Source organism: Sminthopsis crassicaudata, chromosome 2, assembly GCF_048593235.1.
Source record: "Sminthopsis crassicaudata isolate SCR6 chromosome 2, ASM4859323v1, whole genome shotgun sequence".
NCBI classification, from domain to species: Eukaryota; Metazoa; Chordata; class Mammalia; order Dasyuromorphia; family Dasyuridae; genus Sminthopsis; species Sminthopsis crassicaudata.
In genome coordinates, this window is record NC_133618.1 from 419,664,857 (window position 1) to 419,688,001 (window position 23,145).

General features: G+C 32.7%; 1 protein-coding gene across 1 annotated transcript in view; it reads left to right on the plus strand.

Moving 5' to 3' along the window:
- The first annotated feature begins 3,620 nt into the window (after positions 1 to 3,620).
- Positions 3,621 to 23,145, plus strand: part of TENM2 (teneurin transmembrane protein 2) — a 985,642-nt gene continuing 966,117 nt past the window's right edge. The window contains 1 exon segment of the mRNA XM_074292010.1: positions 3,621 to 3,920. Coding sequence (XP_074148111.1) covers positions 3,695 to 3,920 — 226 coding nt within the window. The 5' untranslated portion in view covers positions 3,621 to 3,694.

Here is a 23,145-nt window from a genome sequence, read left to right on the forward strand (position 1 = left end):
TAGGGTCCTTGAGGCTCTAACTTGGTGCATACATATTATTTTAAATACAATTCATAAAAAGCTATTTGCTGCTTACCCAGAGGCAATTAGAAAGAAATGAAGCTTCTAGATGGAGGCACCCTTGTAGCAACAAGAAATTTGAGCTGTTGGCACAAAAATGAGAGAAGATGCAGCAAAAAAAAAAAAAAAGGTTACCGAAAAAGTAGGCACAAGAACTTAAAATGTATACTTTGAGACCATTTAATATTAGAAAAAAGTGACCCTGCATATTGAAGTAGATTCTAACAGCATGCTACTATGAAAGGTTAAATTATATTTTGTATACTCTATCACAGTATAGAAAAATTGTTTAATATTAGATTTCCACTAAAATAGTTAATTTTTAAAGTTCATCTGATACATTATTATGTGATAATACTAGATAAGGGAATCATCACGATTCTAGAAGAACTTCTTTGTATATCACTATTTCTGGGTATTAAGAAAGCAAACAACAAAAACAAAAACCCATAGTCTGCCATGTCATTAATAATTACCTCTATTTTCAAAAAGGGTTCAAGTTTCTAAGATTAGAGTTTTGAAGTTAACTTTCATTTTTTAAATTTGGAACTAAAAGTACTGAAGATTAATGTCATTTTCCATAAACCACAAAATGCTGGTATCCACATAGATTAATTTCTTCTCCATTGCTATAAATGGAATATTAGAGTAAGAAAGGTGCATCTACTTGTGATCTAAACTGAAGAGCAAAGATTCCCTTGCTTTTCTTTTTATATGTTAGAGCTTAGCACAGTGCTTTGCACACTATGAGCACTTAATAAGTGTCTTTCTATCTTCCCTTCCTTCTCTCTCTCCTTCCCTTCCCTTCCCTTCCCTCTCTCTCTTTTCCTTCCTTCCTTCTTCTTTCTCTTTCATTCTTTTTATCTCTCTTTGTACTAGTTTTTCTTTTTTGTCCTTTCTTCCTCTCTCCCTCCCTCCCTGCTTTCTTTCCTTTCATCAACCAATAACGATAGCTGATATTTACATAGAATTTCACCTATATTATCTTTCATTACAACTCCAGAGATCTTTCCATATTCTTCTCTTACATATGTGTATGAGTGTATGTTTGTAAAGAATTCTATAATAAAATCTTTGAAGTGGAAGTGTCCTTGTATGTCTGACAATTCATCCTCCTATCTTAGGTTGAATATTTCTAATAGAAATAAAACTAATAGCTTTATTAGGCAGCTTACTCTATTATTGAAATTTTTTATTGTCTAAAAATTCTTTCCATTACTGAGATGAAATCTGTCTTCCTATAATTTCCACTTTGTGTCTTAATTCTTCTAGTCTTTGGAATTCTCAAAATAAACATATTCTCTCTTCCACATAGAAAGATTTAGACTTTTAAGTTAAAGAGAAGTGTGAAATCATTGAAAGTATTTCCCAATTTCCAAAGGCAATCTAGGTTCTTTTCTTTCTTCTACATAATTAGGATGCCTGGTTCATTTTTCATCTCCAGGGCCTTTCTAAGATATAGATATTGATGGACTAACTCAATAGGCTATCCATTCAGCTAAAGATCATAATCTGAACAAGATGCATTCTTAATCCAATTTTTGCCCTGTGCAGAATGTTAGGCCAGTCTTTGAATGGATACGGATGTAATTGTAGTGGCCCTGTAGTATTTTGGGGGAGGTGTTATTTATAGAATTTTATCCATAAGCAAAAGTTTATTTCTTGCAAGGAGACCTCAACACAGAATTGTATAGTCATTTTATAAAATATCCGATAAACAGCCCCAATGTTTCACTGTTATCCAAAAAAAAATGTAAAATACGCATACCCATGTCCATGCCCAACCTTCCCCACAACCCTAGAATATAGATGCAAGCTTCTAGGGAAGATTTGGGAATACATGGATAATAATTACAAAAAAGAGTGAATGGATTGTAATCTGCATTGATAAATGTGGTACCCATATCATTGAGATTACAGACTCATCAAAGCATTTCAGTTATACCTATATGAAAGAATAATATGTTTGAAATTAGTTATGTTTTCTTATATCATCAGTTTTCTCTACTAAACATATTTAACTCTTCTATTTTTATATAACATAGATTATAAATCTGGCACATCATGAATATCCCTCTCTAGATACATTCTAATTTGTTAGTCTCTCAATTAAAATGTTACATTACCTGGATGTAGTGTGACAGGTATGTGCAATGAGAGATTCTGAGCAACAGAATTTTAAAGGTAACTACTGTAATCTGGATTTAACATTTTAGTAAGAATCCATATTACTATTTAATCTGATTTAACTCATAACCAGATTCATGGGGGCAGGGAGACTTCTTAAAATGAATTTTGGCTCTGTTTTAAAGAGATAGAAAACACTGTTGTCTAGCCTATAGGGTAGGTTCAGAATCACATGCTAGCCTTCTGAAATACTTACTGGTATATTATGGAGTCAGGGAACAATAATAACCTAGGGAAATTCATTACCAGTGCTCTGGGTCACATTTCTTACTTTAATTACAATCTTTATTTGCCCATTCTGTTCAGGCCCTGGCCCTTTGGCCTACATGATTTTGCATGGCAAACACAGTCAATAAGGTTATTTTTTGGATGTGTTGCTATACTTTTGTTTTGTCCGGTAGGCAGAAGGCTCATGTTTTTGAATGATATTTGGCACATGCTGATGTGCAGTTTGCTAGTCCCAGGGTATCAAATATCATTTTTGTATTTGCTACATAGCTGCCAACTCATGCATTGAACTCTTGCTCTACTATCAGCTTTTCTAGTATCGGATCTGGTGTTTTCATTTGGGTTTTTTGTTTTGTTTCTATTTCTTCATCTGTTAAGGATACAGAAGAAGCAAGAGGATAGGTACCAGGCTTTCATTGCAGATGTTGTTAACTGGTCATGTAGACATGCACTTTCCTTGAGGTTCTTGGCATTTTGATCTGCCAGTATTATAGCCACACACTGCCACTACCTGAAGGGAATGACCATGAAAGAAGTGATCAGGTGTATGCAAGATATAACTTTGCATGAAATAGAATTTTTGAAATCCCTTTTTTGATTTATTTTGTCTTTTTTTAATAGTGAGTTGTCCACATTGCTTCTTCATTATCATTTTCTAAACTTTGCTGAAAATGGTTAACTTTGTAAAGTTTAACACACGCTGGCACAGCATTGATAACATATATTTATGTTTCATCCTTGAAACTGCCTTTGCATACTCCTTTCTCAACTGCTGATTTCCTTTTCTACAACAAAAAAGAGAGAGAAATAATTAATGATGGTAGAATCTGGTTAACATTGTACAGTTTCATAACAGTAACTAAACTCTGATTGTCAGACATGTTATCTGTATATATTTGCAAAATCAAAAGGTGATTTTTATTATTATTATTTTAAAATCTGTTAAAAGCAGAGGAAATCACCAGAAGATGTTTTTCCCAGTTAGATGGATGGCTTAAGTCTGTATTAGGCATTTCAAAATGAGATTTTTTTCAACTGCTACCAAGTTTGCCCTGTTGTGTTTTTGAACAGAGATGAAACATGAATCAGAACTGCATGCAGTATTTCTTGTAATCAAAATCTCTTTCCCCCTTTGATGTTTTCAGGTGGCAAAGTGACAAGTGCCAAGATTCAGAACTGACTTTTCTCAAAGCATTGGCTTTTTGCCTGATTGAGAAAAATGGATATAAAGGACCGAAGACACCGCTCTTTGACCAGGGGTCGGTGCGGTAAAGAATGTCGTTATACAAGTTCCTCCCTGGACAGTGAGGATTGCCGAGTGCCAACTCAGAAGTCATACAGTTCAAGTGAGACCCTAAAGGCCTATGATCATGAAACCAGGATGCACTATGGAAACCGTGTTTCGGATCTGGTTCACAGAGAGTCAGATGAGTTTCCAAGACAAGGTATGTAGAATTGACCTAACCATTTGTGTTGTGTCTGTTTCTCTTGCCTTATTTCTAGGACAATGGTGTATTGTGATTATCACTACAGTGATAATCTAGTTTGCTTTGTATAGCTAACACAATTTGTGAAAATTGAAGCTCCTATGTTTCTGAGCATATAGTATTAGAATTTTAGTTGATTATCTCCTTTCTACCAACATACTGAATTAATAGAGAAAAATATCATTTAAGTTTGGATCCAAATTCCCTTTGCATGCAGATTTGGGGAGGATTCCTACCAGATGTTATGCAAATCATGTTGTGTGATATAAGTGGAAGCATGACTTTTGTTACCTCAAAACTAGAATTTTGACATTTTCATCTGTATTTCCTTTCTTTGCTTTTGTTAAAAAGGAGTAGCTGTTAGAGATAATAGAGTTACTAATTAGTTCTGAGGAATTTTTGTCCCCATTCCTGAAAATGGAACTATATTGAGGCATTGAAATTAAGAATTAGTTCTTTGATTGCTTCATATTGCTACATTTAATTTCATAAAATTTAGAAAAAATATATATGTTTATTTAATCAGTTAGCATGATCACAAAGGCTTTAAAAATCCACACTGGTTATGAATTTGTTTCCAAACAACATATTCTAATACAAACTGTTGCCTGTTTAGAATGCCTGCAATATTTATATCTCACAATTCACCAGGGAAACAGTTAAAACTGTGTTTCTGTTGTGATTGTAGACCCTTACTGCATACAGTTTTGCTTTTATCTTGTCTCTCAGTTTCTGAGTTGTCTTCATGTAAATGAAACACATTCTGTAGTTCTAAGAGAAAAAGAAGAAAAAAAAATACCCATCAACTTGAAAATTGCTTGGTGTCAAGTGTCTTTGATCAGCTAGATGTCAAATAGTTGACTACATTAAATTCTCACCTGACCCTAAAAAAGCACATAGTAAGAGTTTTAAGTTCTCAGAAATAGAAAGATTCACAACTGCATCTTTTAAGGTGGCATTCAGCTTCCAGGATGCAGAGTTTAAAACAATCTGTTTTATTTTCCTATGGCAACAGTTCAGTGAGATGCAAATGATTTGAAAGGTGACATGTATTCACTATACTATACTTTCATTTTCTACTTTAGGTTTGGCTACTGTATGATTGACAACATCCTTTTTTAAAAAATGTCTGTGCTGAGCTTGAGATTTTTCTACCCCAGTCAAATTAAAGGTGCTTTCTGGCAAATGTTTGTTATATTACAGTCCCTAGATTAATGGTGGATTGTGTATTGACCTGTCACTGCTCTCCTTAGTTAATATTTACATCTAATGAAACCAAGACTATGGCTTTTTATTTTCTTATATGTCCTTGTTCATTCTGTTTAATCTTGTCCCTTCTATCGATAATAATGGGAGTTGCTTGGGCAGAATAGGCCCTTGAGCTGATAGCTAGGCAATTAACAATTCGCACATGCAGTGTGTTGTTATTGAGCCCATATTTGTTTGTGTAATGTGTTTGCATGAATTAAAAACTGCAGTCCAAAAGTAGAAATGAAAAGGCCCCAGAACGTATTTGCATATGCAAGTGCAATTTCCATCTGAAGACAACTATGAATTTATGCATGAAAATGTAGTCAGAGTCAGAGTGGATCCTCTTTGATGGGTTCTAAAATTGAACTCTGCAGGAAGTCAATAAGCACATATTAAGAGAGAGGTGGAGGAGAAGTTATCCTGTGAGTAGCAAATGCAACTTTGAACATAGTAACAACAGAAAGGGTTAAAAACAAAATTTGTTTGTTAGCAAACATGATAATTTTAAAATGAAATAATTCTTCTTTCTTATTCTGGTAATGAAAGATCAAGATAAGCTCAATATTTTATTAGTCTGGAGGTATGTTCTCAATTAATATAAAAAAATTGATCCTGTGAGTTTTTTCCACTGAAAATCCAGGATACTTTGACACTCTAATGAATCTGTGGTCTTATTGATAGAGATCCATCTTTTCATTCCCATTCCATGAAATGCTTGTCCATAAGTTCCTATAAATATTCCAAAAGGAGTCTACCCATTATGCTGCCTTCTTTATTCATGATCTGTTGATATTATAAGTACCTACATTGTATATCTGTTCTCTCTTACCTTTGCTTTATTAATTATTATTAATTACTCTATTAATTATTAATAGAGTAATTATTAAGAATATCCTACTATCTTTCCTAGGCATATGTCTCCTTGATGACATTTTTATGCTTCTATTTGATATTTCTTTATTGATTTATGTCTACTGGACTTTTTTTGGCTACTTATAACATGATTTCTTTAGATCCTTTGTCATGGTATGCCAACAATAGCATTAATGGATGATATTTTTAAAGTAAACATAGTGTAAGAAATATAGTAGATGCTTTAACAAGTATTTGATGCCTTGTTGAATTATTATTAATAATAATATTATTATTTCATCAAGCTTGTAATTTCACTGGTTTATGGAATTCTCATTAAGGACATATTCCTGCCAAAACTACTCACCAATTTCTAGTCACACAGAATTACCTTATTGGCACTGAGAAGCTAAGAGTTCTGTTCAGGACCATATAGCCAGGATGTGTCAGAGATAGCATTTGAATTCAGTTCATTCTAACTCCAGGTCTGGTCTTTCTCTATAAATGTCAATCTGGTTCCCTGCCAAGGTCTTTATGTAGGTCTATGAACTTGGACTTCACTGTTTATTTTTAATATTTTGTTAATTGTATTTCAATATGGTTGGCTTCTTTTTTAGTTTTATAAATTTAAAAACATAATTCATCAAACTGCTAAAGGTATCTATAAAGCACTCCCAAAAAATCCAGACTGCCTGTTATAGAAGAAGATTACTATTAAAAAGAGATTGCAGGAAAGAATCTCAAGGATACTTAAAGAAATACACAATGCTAAAATGTACTCTCTAACTTTTTGATCCATTTTGAATCAATTAATTGACTACCTACAGTGTCTTTTTAAAGATATATCTGCTGATCAGTAAGCTTAGTGAATTGTCCATTTGCATAGACAGACAGACATTTTATAATCTTAGAATTTAGCACAGTATCTTGCACATATCATGGATTTTATACATTCTGATTGCCTGAGGATCAAATGAGATACAATTTGTAAAACATTTAATAAGATCATAGATTTAGAGCTGCAAGGAAACTTCACACTTCGCTTGTTCAATCCCTTTATTTTACCAATAAGGAAATGGATTTCCAAATACACTTAATGATCTACCCAGTATCATACAGGTAATAAATATACAGTAGAGCAAAGACTTGAAGCCATATTGCCTGTTGGCTCCCAAACAATATATATTCTTTATCCACTTGGATTAGTTGTGGATGGTTAGACTGAACTCCTTTAGCTGATCATGGATTAAAAAATATGAAAAACTGGAAGACATCAAACATTCTGGAAGAAAAACATGATTGTCATTTCCGAAATAAAGCCAGTATCAATAGCTTCCAACCCATCTTTACAAAATATTTATGAGACTTGTTTATAAAGAACTCCTTTTGAAATTTCTCAATGAATAGCCTATGATGTATCATATCTTTTTGTTTACACAATTATCTAAAAGGTGCAGCAATGGAAAATTCCATCTTGTTTATTGCTTATTTAAAAAAAACCAACTCTTTGAATAAGCAGAGCCAAATGATACATGAAAAGCTCTTTCCCTACAAGATCTCCCATACATATTTTACAATTGTAAAATATTCTTTCAAAGTGACAACTACAAAGTTAATATTGTTTGAGGACCCCAATGTCTGTTAAACAAAGCATGGAATAGTATGACATGCTTTCACAAAGGATGTCTGACACTATAATATATGTCCAATGTAGAGTTCAGATGGAAAAAGAGTGCCTTAAAGATGGTGAGATGATCAAGATGTTCCTGTTTATAGGAAATATTGTGCTGAATTTATCAGGATGCAAAATACTGTAGATCGTTCTAAATGAACCCACTTTTCTTTGCTGAGGCAATTGGGTTTAAGTGACTTGCCTAGGGTCACACAGCTAGAAAATGTTAAGTGTTTGAAGCCAGAGTTGAACTCAGGTCCTCCTGACTTCAGGGCTGGTACTGTATCCACTGAGCCACAAAGCTGCCCCCTATAAACTTTTTTACACTAATCTGTTATGTAATTAATAAACATATGAATGGTTAGAGGTTGCCAATTCACAAAAGTGGTGTGTTATCCAAATCTGTATAACACATCCTACTTTCTGATAGATATTCTAGGATATTGCATCTAAATTATATTCTTTTTTGCTTTTACTTCCTAAAATAGACTATAATAGAATTTTAGAGTTCAAATATTATTACATATCATTTTATTCATTTATAAATTTATACACTGTTAGAGTTGAGATGGATATGTGACTTACCCAAAGCTACAAGCAAGTTACCAGAAACAAGACTAGAATCCAAGTTTACTGACACCAAATCTAGAATTCTTCCCATTTTGTCATATTTTCAAATTTTTTGAGCCTAACTCATTTTTCTAGATATAATAAGATAAGAGATTTATAGCTAAAAGGAACTTGTATAGTTATTTAGTTATTATATCTTAAAAAGTCCTTATTTTAACCAAAAGGAAATGGAGGTCCAAATACAAAAAGTGACTTGTCCAGTTATCATACAGTTAGTAGTCATCAAAGCAAGGATTCAAAGCCATGTACTTTGTTCTCACACCCAATACTCTTGCATATTGGGGAAATATTGAGGTGGGGAAAGAAGAGGATAAGAACAATTTAAACCTGTTTTTTTCCATGTAGCAAACACTAGTGGAAGAAATTCATTCCATTAATACAAATAAGATGTTGCTCTTAAACTTATAGTATTAAGGGATTGTGAGGGTTCAATGACATAAAGTGACTTGTCCAAGATCACATAGTCATTATATATCAGAGACAGAACTTGATAGCAGGTTTCCTTAACTTCAAGGCTGGTCCTCTATCCACTATACCATGCTGTATTGCATATAACAGGAATGTAAAGTTTGTTTGTATTTCCTTTTTGACTTACCAATAATTTGGGGAGAAATATTGGACTAAGCCTAAGTTATAATAATTATTTACAAGTAAATTATTAATTATGTACACTAAATAGCCACATAACTTAAAAGTTAATGTTTTAAAGATCAATGGATTTTCATAAATGAGGAGAACCAAGCTGGGTGGCAACTAGGTGGCACAGTGGATAGAACACGGCATCTGAAGTCAAAAAGACCAGAATCCAAATATGGCCTTAGAGATGTATTATGTGACCTTAGCCAATACACTTAATCTACATTTGCCTAAGTTTCCTCATTTATAAAATGGGAATAATAATAATAATAATAATAATAGTCCCTGCTTTGCAGAGTTATTGTGAGAATCAAATAAGATAATATTAGAAAGCACATAGTACAGTATCTGGCATATGATAAGCATTATGAAAATGTTAATTATTATAATAATGGATGTTATTATAATAATTGTATGTTATAGTTATTATTATTGTTATTATTGTAAGGGTGCTGGATTTGGGATTGGGAAAACTTGAATTTTTAATCTGGCCTTTGACATTTCCTAAGTTGTGTGAATCTGAATAAGTCACTTGACCTCTTGGGGCCTCAGTTTTCCACACATAGAATATTGATACTTCTCTATGTTATTTCTTCATTGGATTTATGAAATCATGATTATGGGAACTTCTCCCAAAAAATTCAGACCACACCCTGTTTTTCTTGTGGATCTCTTCTCCATATGATTCAACAAATCTACCACTTGTAGGGCTTTGGACAAGATACCTAATTTCTCTGTGCCTCAATTTGCTCAACTGTACAGTGAAGGGGGGAAGTTGCACTAGACCTCTAAGATTCCTTCCTTTCTAGATCTATGGTTCTTTTGAGTATGCTTTTCCTTTTTTTACCTTGTAGCAGACATGGTTTGGAAATTTTTGGAAATAAATAAATATGTGCTTTGTGTCAGGTTAGAAAGACTCAGGAAATTTAATTTCTGCATAGTCTAAGAGCTAATCCTTTTAAACTGCTTCCACATTAAACCTATTATATAGTATGTCCTGGGAAGTAGCATGGCTCATCAACAAGGGAAAAAAATATAAGGACTAAATTCTCATCTTAAATCAGCTACTAAATTTCATTATTTCTCCTGATAAGTGATTTTCCTAAACTTTCCTTGCTTTAAATTGTATTATGTGGAAAGTAAAGACTGATTTACAAACACTCTAATATTTTCACTTCAAATAAATCCAAATACAATTTTTCATTAATAATATTATATAATAGAGATATCAAGTTATTTCCACTTGAAAATGGGAAGAAGAAAATAGAAAGAAAGAAATTAGCATATTAAAGGTCATGCAAGATAGATCTTATATGTACAGTTTATGATTCCCAGGTGAATGGGAAGTACAAGAAATTGCCAAACCTCAGTATCACCTAGCCCCCATTCACCTACAACTCTTCATTATTGTTCTCCCTCTAGTTCTCTTTTATCTCTGTGTGTCCTATCACCTCTTCAGGCTCCAACACTTCTTTATCACCTGTGCTTAGAAAATAGGCCCACAGTGTGAGAATGCTGTTTTAAATTGACATCATTAAACCAGCATATTCTTTCTCCCAGGATCATTCAATGTGACACAACCTAGAAGGATGTTAGCCCAGTTATTAATCTACTGTATGATATGGGACAAATCTCTTAACGTTGAGAACCTTAGACTTCTCAACTATAAAATAAGAGTATCAAAATAAATTATCTCAAAGGCCCTATCTAACTTTAAAAATCTGTAGCAAGGTTGCTGTCCATGGTAGCAGTAGTTGTTAAGTATGAATAGGCTACACATAATAGGCTATAAGGTTTAGACTAGTTTTTCTATTTAAAATAAACTAACTCTTTTCCAGTGAAAAGTGATAGTATTAGAGAGAGAAACAAGATTAAATTAGTTTTCTATACCTTAGGCTATCCCTATAGTTTAGCATTGAATCATGAGTATTCAATAGGAAAGATTACTTTCATTTAGCCTGTGCCATATCACTTTCTGAATCATGTCTGCCAGAGAAACAACTTTCATGAGGTCTTTTATTTACTTGAAAGAAAAAAAGTTCAATATTTATGGTAAACTTGGTCATGTTTCTGGTAGTTTACTACCTTATGGATAAATTCCTGACATTTGAAGTTTAGAAATTATTTTCTTACATAAAACTTATTTTTTGTTCCAACATCCAGCTTTATTCAGTAAATTCCTTCTGTAGAAACTTCATCCCCTAATGCACTTTGGGGATCTCATCTGTAATGCATAGTCTATGACAAAAGTTCATAACTACTTTTTGACGTCATGGAGCACTTTGATAGTCTGATGAAATCATGGGGCACTCAGAATTACTTTTAATAAATTTGTAGTTGAAAGAAATTCTAAATTTCAGTTTAGATTACAAATGTAACTTTTCCTTATCCATACTCATAGATTCCCTGAAAACATATATGTGTATTCATGTACTCTTTAGGATATCAAGACCCAAGGATAAAAACCCATATCTTAAATTACTTGAGAGATTATATGAGTTGCCCATGGACATACTTCTAGAATATGTTATCACTGGGATCTGAGCCCAGTTTTTATTTAAATTTGTATTTACTAGACCATGTATCTTCTGATCTGCTTGTGTGAAAGCTAACATAGCATAACTTGACTCTATATTCATTAATTTAATATAAATTTTGAACCTGTTGTCATCTAAGAATTGACCCATTTAGGGTGACAACCTTTCAGAATGATTTTAGAGGCCTTGTTAAAATTGGGTCTCAGGTTTATATTCCATAGAGTTTTATGTCTAGGGCTTAAGCCATTGTTTTTAAAACACTATTTTTGTCATTGTTGCTATTTTGACTCTAAAAAAATTAGGATGCATAGAAGTATGTTTCATTTGGCCATTTAAAAAAAATATATAAGTTTTACCATTGCTGAAAAAGAATAACTTTATCATGTCTTGGTCAAGTTATTTTTTTAAATACATTCTTAGAATGGTTGAAAGTGACCTTGAGTAGGTTGTTTGCAGTTAACTCTTCATGCCTCTAGACAGGACTTTCCTTAATGCCATTTCAGGAAGATTCTCTGGTTAATCCTTCTCTTTGAAATCTTCAGCAAAGGCAAGCTTGCACCCTCCCTGCATAACATAATCTGGTGTCTTTTTAATGTCTAGCCTAAATTCTTCCTACTGTAATGAAAGTGCACTGTTCCTTAATCTCATTTTCTGTGAAAATGAAGGAAGGCTGCTCACCCCCACCCATATTATGTTCTGTGCTGAACAGAAATGTTTTTCTCCCTCTATTTGTTTCCAATGACTGGCAATGATTCTGACATCTTCAAATCCAGAATTGCTCGTACAGCTTGTTGATAGGGTGTGTATGCCTCCCTACGCACCATATCTTTTGCTTCCAAAGATGAGAATTTCTCACACATCATTTTCCTATTTTTAAAAAAAGAATGATACCATCTAACAGCAGTCATCCTGTGCTGACATGGTGTAAGAAAGATGTTAGGAGAAATTATTTAGAAAAATACAAATGGGCTTGTTAAAAATCCTTTCTCTAAGGCAAAAAGCCTATTTGGCAATGTTGAATATTTTTAATGCATCTAGACCTTTTGACAAACTGTATTTAAATGACCATTTTTACTTGAGTATTATATTTACTAAATTAAAATTAGGTCCTTTCTTATGAGTGCCATTTCTAGAATATTCATCTTTTTCTACCATTTGGCTTTTATTATTTTGATGTCTGCATCACACAGATATACCATTCTGTCCAAATTTTGGTTGTCATTGCTTACCATTCTTCATTTCACCCTTCTTTATCTCCACTCAATAGTAATCATGTTTAGTATCTTCACACAAAGAATCTTATCATCAATTGAATCTGCTTTTAGTCTCTTCTCTCCACTTGCCAAATATCTGTCAAATTAATCTATTCTCCATTTTCCACTTGCTATATATCTGTCAAATTAATATTTCTAATTCCCAGGTCACACACACGCTCCCAAATACACCCCTCTTATCTCTAAGATAAAGTAGAAATCCTTTGGTTTGATCTTTATATCCCTTCACAGCCTAACTCTTTACTATAGACCAAGTTCATATACTACTAGTCACATCTTCTGGCCAAAGTAGCCTAATTGCTGATGCCTATACATAACTTTTCATCTCACATTTTTGTGAGTGCATAGGAAAACCCCACACCCCTCTCCTTCATCTTTACCTCCTAGAATTCTTGCTGCCATTAAAGGTCCTGCCTGAATGTTACCTCCTACAGTAAGTTTTTCCTTGGATTCCTGCTTATCAGGACCCCTCCAATAAAATTATTTTTATATTTGCTTTAAATATATTTATCTGTACAATGTAACTTCTTTGCAGAGAGAAATTGTTCTTATGAATTATCTTAAATAACACAGTACTTGAAATATTATGGGTATTAATATATATACGTCTCATCAATTTATACTGACTTTAGCTAATTCTCACTGCAAACTCTCCTTTGTTATGATTTTCATTTCTATATTTTAGACTTTTTAGTAGCCCAACATCCTCCAGTTCATCAAGTTTTGGATGAGCCTAACATGACAGATGGAGGACTACACACAAAATAGGGTATAAACACTCTAATGATGCCCCAGTATGTATGTGTATACATATATGTATTTTTATGTGTATATACACACACTGTGGTGCATATATATGTATATATTTGTGTAAACACACACACATATATATATATACATATATATATATATATATATTACACACATCTCTCATGTATTTTGTCTACACTCACTTATGCAAATGAAAAAATAATAAAATATATGACCATACATACATAAAGCTGAATCACACATGAAATGCACTCTGTATCTATGCTAAAAGACTGAACAATCACATACAGGATCCTGACAGGGAAATCTGAAGCACATAAAGGAGAAAATTTCATGTACTTAGGGTAATGCACATCTCTGAACATCTATACTGCATGAAATTGCTTCTTTGCTCACTACTTGACTGTTGATCCTCATCATATTTCACCCTAGAAGCTTCATTGCTCTTCTCTTCTCTACTCAAACAAAACCTTTATAAGCTCTTTCCGTAAATCATCATTTCTTAAGTGTTGAGAAAGTGTTAACTTTTAATGAGAATAGTAATTTTCTTTAAGCCAGAGAACTTTAAAGACCATCACACTAGCTATCTCTAGTCTATATATACTAGCTTATATGGTTATTTCCTTGTCCAAATACTGAACTATCTAATCAGAAAAGAACTCACAGTTTTACTTTTTAAACTATCTCAGCTGCAAAACCCCCTTGACTTTTCTTTCTTAAGCCAGTTGTGGCAGCAGAGATCAATGTTATATTAAGAACCTTCACTTTTTCTTTCAATTTAGTTTTTTCTCTCCAATCTAGTAAAAATCTGTCAAGTGCCTACTATGTGTCAGCTATTGTGCTAAATCACTGTGGATGCAACTAAAGCACATAAATTCACTGCTTTCAAAGAATTTATAATTTAATGGAGGTGGGGGAGAGATAGGACAAAAAAGCAGTTGGAAAGCATGTTCACCATTTTGTTTCATGGAGATAAAACCAGGTAGAGCAGCAGGTACAAAGTGAAAAATATTAGGAATCACCTTTCTAGTGGTTGACTTCTACCTGCCATATCTCAGATAGAACACTTTTTGAACCTTTTCCCCTTGTTTTCAATTTTTCTCGTTTCAAAATCCAGTTTCAATATCTTCAGTAACTTAGTGACACTGATTTTGATTTTCTTTTCATTAAAAAGTCACAATTCCCCAAATTTCTCCTATCAAGTCTATAGTATTTTAAAAACCATACTTCATAGATGAATGTTATAGAATATTATTGTTCTATAAGAAATGATCAGCAGGATGATTTCAGAGAGGCCTGGAGAGTCTTACTTGAACTGATACTAAGTGAAGTGAGTAGAACCAGGAGATCATTGTACACAGCAACAAGATTATACAATGATCAATTCTGATGGATGTGGCTCTCTTCAACAATGAGATGTTTCAGGCCAGTTCCAATGATCTTGTGAGGAAGAGTCATTTGCAACCAGAGAGACGACTGTGGGAACTGAGCATAGTATTTTGACTTTTTTATTGTTGTTTGCTTGCATTTTGTTTTCTTTCTCAATTTTTTTTCCTTTTTGATCCGATTTTTCTTGTGCAGTATGACATCTGTGGAAATATGTATAGAAAAATTGCACATGTTTAACATATATTGGATTATTTGCCAAATAGGAAAGAGGACAGGGGAAGAGAGGGAAAAAAATGGGACCCAGGCAAACTTGTTGACTCATGCATAGGGCTCTTTATTGGTCTCCCACTTCTTGAAGGAGAGAACTTCTCTCTGGGGCTGCCCAGGTCCTTCATTAAAAAAGTTTTGGTTAAGCATTAATAACCACTTAATGATGAGGTGGAATCTGTGAATAGTGTCCCAGGCATGGGAGAGAATTTGAAATTAAATGTGCTAAATCATAAAACAAATATCTCAATTTCCAAATATTTGTGATCTTTGTCTCTCTATCTCTCTGCCTCTTGCTCTGTATCTTTCTCTTTCTCTGTCTCTCTCTCTTTTTCTCCCTCTGTCTGTCTCTTTCTCCTCCCCCTATCTCTCTGTCTCTCCTTTGCAGCACTGATCTAATATCTCTTTGGTATAGTATAAATTGTTTCTGTACATTAATATTTCTACAATTTTCAATAAATAAAAGATTTTTCTTTGCCTCTTTAAAATATCAAACTGTTCCCACATAAGCAAGGCATCATTCTACATTTTTCACCAAAAAAAATTGTCCTTATTTTTAATATACAGAATGTTCTCTGTTCCATATTTTCCCTCTCAATAGTGTTTTATATTTCCAAATACATGTAAAGATAGTCTTCAGCATTCATTTTTATAAATTTCCTTATTTTCCTTTTTTTTCTCTCTCTCCACTCAACTCCTCCCTACACAAGACATCAAGCAAATTGATATAGGTTAACTATGTGCTATCCTTTTAGACATATTTCCATATTTGTCATGTTGTGCAAGAAAAATCAGACTAAAGGACAAAAAAGCCATGAGAAAGAAAAAAACAAACAAAAAGGTGAAAATACCATGCTTCAATCTACATTCAGTCTCCATAGTTCTCTCTCTTGATGTTATTGGCATTTTCCATCCCAAGTCTATTGGAATTGTTTTGAATCACCACATTATTGAGAAGAGCTAAGTCCATCACAGTTGATCATCACATAATCTTATTGTTACTCTGTACAATGTTCTCCTGGTTCTGCTCACTTCATTTAACAGGTTTTTCTAGGCTTTTCTGAAATCAGCCTGCTTATTATTTCTTATAGAAGAATAATATTTCATTATTTCATATACCATAACTTATTCAGCCCTTCCCCAACTTATGTCCCTTATGGGCATCCACTCAGTTTCCAGTTCCTTGCCATTACAAAAAGAGTTACTATAGTCTGTTTCAAATTTTCTAAATTCCATCTGAATGTTGTTCTTATACATATCACCTCAGCAAGCATTTATTAAGCTCGTACTATATACCAAGCACTACAGATACAAAGGCTAAACGAGTCCCCACCTTCAAAGAAACACAATCTAATAAGAAGGCAAAAAAATGAAAACGTGTGTATACAATCATGTATGTATATATATACATATATATATATGTGTGTGTGTGTGTATGTGTGTGTATATATATATATGTGTGTGTGTGTATATATATATGTATATACATCAGTCATAACTGGAAGTAAACCATCAGTACAAATTGTGAGGAGAAGACAGTATCAAGAATGCTAAGGAAAAAATTTCTTACAAAGGAAAAATTTTACATATATTAGCAGTATATGATGATAAAATAAAATATAGATATATCCATCTCCAACAGGGACAATAATCAATATAGATCTTTTCTTGCACATAAAACAACATTTTTGCCCTTTTAGTCATTACACTGCCCCATATGATATGTACCTTAAAGGGACATTGCCACTAGTTGCATTTATCTCTTTTATTCAGCTATGATGCCATGATTAGTTTATTTCATTGCTGCTTTTGCTCATTTAAAAGATTCACTAGTCAACTTGACTTTTTTCCTGTGCCATTCTCATTTCTGATTCATCCTTCCTTTTTCATTTTATTCTTGGGCTTCAAAATAATGCTGAAAAAAGTCATATGAATATATAAAATTTTTATAATTTATGCCTATATGGTGTCTAATTTTATGGGGCACTTATAAAATATTGAGAATACTTTTGGATTTCTTGGTATATTCTCAAAGTAACTAGGGACATTCTGATAATTCTCTATTTGTCTTAAGTCTATAGCTTTGCTTTTTTCACTACTTCAGTTTATTTTTTTCTTTTCTTTTAAAATTTTTTTATTCATTTTAAACAAATACAAAATGAGAGGAAAGAACATTTCTGTATATACACAGTAAAATATAAAATGACTCAATATAAATCATGTTTCCATTTCAGACTGTTTGCTTAAATATAAGTATTTAATATTTATAAGTATTAAATAAATACTTTTCATTTTATAATAAATATAACATATCATTTTCAAAGCTACCCAGATTTTCTGTTTTCCTTCTAAGTTTTCTTTTATTCTATGCTGTACATTTTTAATTTTTTCTCTCTTCCTCCCCTTCCTATCTTAAATAAGACTATAATTAAACACACATTTATATACATATATACATGTATCTTTATATACATATATACATGTATCTTCCTTCATGGATCTAAATTTTTCCATATTTTTCTAAAATCAGCCAGCTCATCATTTCTTATAGCACAATAGCGTTCTATATAATACAATTTGTTAAAGTCATTCCCCAATTTAAGGACATCTATAATTTTAACTTGTCTGATAGGTGTAAGGTGTCAAAGTTGTTTAAAATCTGACCTCCTAAATCAGTTGTCAAAAAAGAAAACCTATAAATGACAGTCTTTTCTCTAGTAGATCACAGTCTAATGAATATTTATTATTCTTGATCTCTAGGCAACTTTAACTACGTTTTATGTTTTTTGTTTGTTTGTTGTTTGAATACTATTCTTCCTTCATCTCCACGATAGTAAACTTTGACTAACCCTGATTTAGCTCCTCTTTCTGGTTTCCTAACTGTAGTTATTCTGTGTTATTTAATCTTCTTTTTCTCTTTCTGTTTTGTTTTTTACCTATTCTTCTTTTCCACAATTATTTATTTGTGGAGACCTCAAATCCATTTCCCCACTTCTCTTCCTTCTCTCTCTCTCTTCCTTCTCTCTCTCTCTCTCTCTCTCTCTCTCTCTCTCTCTCTCTCTCTCTCTCTCTCTCTCTCTCTCTCTCTCCTCAGTCTCTGTACTGTTTTCATTTATTTTCTTATCTCTAGTTATTAGATATTTCTACTTTGATGGACTGCCATTATCTCTAACTCAACATGCCTCAAAAACAAACTTCTCCCCAAGAACAGATTCCCATTTCAATTTTTTTTTCATTTGTCCTTCATATTATTATTCTCTCAGCTATTTGAAGTCATCTTAATAGCTTACATTCATAAAGAGTTCAGAGTTTCATTATTACTGTATTTGATTTTCATAATATCCCTGGGAAGTAGGCAAAGATATATCCATTTTAAAATTACAAAATTGCATCTCAGAGAAGTGAATCAATTTATTCAATGTCATAAAATTAGTAAATAGAGAAAAAAAGACAATAACCAAAGTCTGCTGAAAATTATTGTTTTGACTATGCCAACTTTGATATTTATCCTCATTCATTCACCAATCATTCAATTAAACATTAATATTACATATTTATATATCAATCACCTACTCTGTGAAAGATGCCACAAACCCTCCCAATTTTTATTTATGATTTCTCTCATGTGCATCAGTTCTTCTCCATTCTCATTGTTTACTTTCTGGCATTATTGTAGTGATTGCTGCAGTGATTTCCTATTGCACAGTAGAAGTCATCAGGCATAAACAAACTACATTCAAAGTATTGAACTGGCCAGCCATCATTAATAACCTTTGAAAAACCTTGATTCAAAGTTGTTTGTCCCTTGTTGGTAATATTGTAGAGGGAACTTTTTTCAGCTATATGTTAGATTAGATGATTTCTGAGATCTTTTTCCAAATTTGTCACTCTCTGAACTCCCTATATCTAGTATCTTTCAAATATTATCCAACAATTTAATCATATCTTCCCCATACTAAAAAAACTTACAATGACTCCTTCCTACTTAATAGGACCCACTACAAATTACTTAAACATTTAATATTAGCATTTAAGGTTTTTCATTGAAAAGCTTGATCCTACCATTCAAAAAGTATGTATGCTGGAAAGAATGTTAGATTTAGAGTCCAGAGCACCTGGATTTTAATCTTAATTCTACCTGTACAACCTCTCACAAATCATTTAATGTCACTGGGACTCAGTTTCTTCAACAATAAAATACTACAGGTTTTTTTTTTTAATGAGGAAGTTAGACTAAATGATTTTGAATGTCCTTTCCATTTCCAAATCTATGATTCTATGACCCTATCGTCCAATTATTTCTAAACACTAATTTTTTAGCAAGTAGTTACCCAGTGGTATTTTCCCTGCTGCCCAAATGAATTATAGAATAAGGAAAAGAAGGAATCTTGGTAGTTTTATTGTATAACCACTACCTAAACAATCAGTCCCATCTATAGCATCCATTACAAGGGATTATATAGACTCCTAGACTGTTCTATTCCTTGAGACAACCCATTTTATTTTGGTTCAAATCCAGTTGTCAGTAAATGTTTCCTTACATTGATATGAAATCTCTCAACCAGCACTTAGCACAGTTCCTGGCACATATTAGGCACTTAATAAGAGTTGATTGATTGAGCCACTTCTGCCCTTCAGAGTAAAGTAGAACAAATCTCATCAGTCTTCCACCATCACCTCCTTTGACTTAAGTCATTTTGTACCCTAGCCTCTTATTATTGTTGACTGCATTGACTTTCAGAAAAAGAATATAAATTAGTGAATAGAAAGCAAATCTTAAGAACAGGACAGCTTCAGAAAAAGTCAAACTTAAAGATTCAAGCAGGAGAGAAAACTACATTATATGTCAGCTGTATTAATTTTGGATTAGATGCATTCTGTGTATGTGCAAATCCATATGTTTATATGTGTGTGCATGTAGGTGTATATAAAAGTATAAATATATATTTATATATGAAGGGAGTATGAGTGTGATTCTATATCTATACATTATATATAACTATATCCATGGTTAACTGTAGTATAGGGAAAATACGAGGGAATTGGGGGAGTAAAAAAATAAAGTAAAAAGTAACATAGCAGAGAACAAAAGAATAATCTATAAGCAAGCAAAGAAAATATGGATAGTCATGAATACAATATCTTTTATTATTATGAATGCTTTCTTGAAATAGAAATTTATTGTTACATATTTGAATCCTCCCTGTTGTTCTGCCAGGCCCATGACAATGTTTTCCCTTTTTTTGTCTTTCTTTTTTCTATTTTTTTTTCTTATTTTGTATTTAAATTTGAATAAATAAATATAAAACAATCAAATTTTTTATAAAAACCAGAACATAGGAGATTTCAGTCCCACCTCTGACAGAGACTATGTCTATCTGGGCAGGTAAATTAACTCCTAAATATTCTGAGCAATACTTTAAATTGTAGAATATTTACCAATCTAAGTTGGTAGAAAGCATTTGCTTCCTAAGGAGCTCCTCATACCAATTAAATTACAGTTCTAAACAAACACCAATGATTTCTTTAGGTTTTTTGGCTGACACATCACACTAATGACTCATCCCAAACTTCCACTAAAGCAGTCTAATTCTTTTTCTTTCTTTTTTTTTCTTCTTTGTACACAGAGTGGTATAGTCAATACAGTGCTTGATCTAGAATCAGGAAGAGCTGAAACTGAATCCCATCTCAGCCACTTCCTAGCTGAGTGATAGAGAAAAACCACAAATTCTCCACATTTCAGTTTCCTTATCTGTCCATTAGAGACAATAACAACTACCATAAAGAATTATTATAGAGCTCAAACGAAATAATGAACATAAAGCTCTTCATAGACTTTAAAGCATTATACACATATCAGCTATGGTCATGATAATTCTTTTCTTATATTCAATGGAATTCAGATAGAAATAGTTCTGGAATGAGTCATTATCCCATTATTGTTTTTCATTGTTTTTTTTAATGTTCCTTTGACTATTGATGGCTATTATTATTAAGAAAGTAATACTGATGACTGATGATTATTCTTCATTAAAATATATGCATCTTGAAACCAGAGACTTATAAAATTTTGTCTTAGTATCAGTAGCACTTAGCCTAGTTATGTCATGCAATTGGTACTTACTAAATTCTTATTGCTTGACATTTCGTTGTTATTATTTCTAGTCAAAATTCTTTTATGCCATACTTGTATAGTTTTTTTAAAGTGCAGTGCTTTGCATTTATCCCTAATAAATTTCAGGGTTTTAGTTCACTATTATTGCAACCTTTTAAGATATTCTTGGAACCTATTTCAATCATCCCTTCCAGCCTGATTCATACACAAATTTTATAAACATACTATATATGCTTTTATTCAAGTCCTTGATAAAAATGCCTAACAAAATGGGCCCAAGGACAGAATCCTGGAGAATTTTCTTAGAAATATCTATATAGATTCATGTCTGTACATTAATTAGCAATTTTTGTGTCCAGTCCTCTGCCAAGTTCTATATTATATAACTGTTCTATCATCTTATGTACTTATCTTTATCTTATCCCCAAGAAAATTGTGAGAGACTTGACTATATGTCAAACTGAAATCCAAATACACAAGGCCAGCCGCTAGAATTAGATGTGAATTCTTGACGCAGAGTACAAAACCTGTCACTGAAAAAGAATATAGGTGTAAAGTTGGACTGCAACTATCTAGACATCTGTTGGAAGTCTCCCCTGCTTAAAAAACAGAAAAGTTGACAAATTCTTCAATTTCTTTGCTGATAGTTTTATCTTTCAATAGATCAAAGAAAATGGGCATTCTTATTTTGGACTTAATTCTAACCACAATGAAAAACTACTTAGTGAAGTAGAAATGATAGAGACCTAAGAAAGCCATCAACATATTGACTTACAGGAGATTTCATGGTAGAAAGATGACAATATTGTGTATAATATAATTTGTATCCTAAATTTCAGGAGAATAGATATCAAAGAGATAGAGATTGCCTAAAATTCTAAAATAACCTGAAGAAATATGGCAGATACTCAAAAATGAAACTATGATGCAATTGCAATCAGTTCCAGTAAAAAAAAAAGAAAAGAAAAGAAAAAGAAAAAGCATCTGAAGAGCTGAGTATAGGTGTCAGTTAATTTAGATTTTAAAAGAGATGCAAGTTAGAAGAGATAAATGAGAATAAACACAATGAGGTTGTTTTGTTTCTCCTTTATTTTTAAAGTGGACCACAGACATCATGGGGTGATATCTTGACTTGGGTGTGAATTTGGATTTAAATGTGGTAGGGTTTCACAAAGTTGTCAGCCTCATTCTTTCTTCCAAAGTCATTGATATCCACGGGCTGGACAAAAGTCAAGACAACTGGCAATGGACAAGGTCAATGATTTTGCTGTGTTTGATACCTGACAGAGCTTCAAGAGATTCATACTGTCTGCTTCAACAGCTTTTGTAGCCTTTGAAAAAAATTTTCTCACCCACCCATTCCATGCCAAAAGAAGAATTTGCAAGGTTGGTATAGACACTCTCCTAATCCACTGATAGGTTTGAAGCCCATTGGTTATCTTCAACGTGGTTAGCCCATCTACTAAAATGGTTTACCAGGGTTGGGCTATTATGCATGTTATAGTTTCTTGGAGCCACAGGTGAGAGTTGAATGCCAGATAGAAACCAAAGGTGCATGAGTAGCCCTGAAGAGGGCTCAGTAAGCTTTCACATCAGAAGTGCTAGTCTTCCTTAAAATTCCCCACACCAAAAAGGTGTAACAGGTAATTGAAAGCCCAGATAAGTAAAGAGAATGATAAAAAATAACACTTGGCTGCTCTTTTTGAGTCTGTGTCACCTAGACACTGAAAGTACTTTTAGCTTTGGTTGCTACATTATTATATATGATCTTTCAAGAACCAAAGATAAT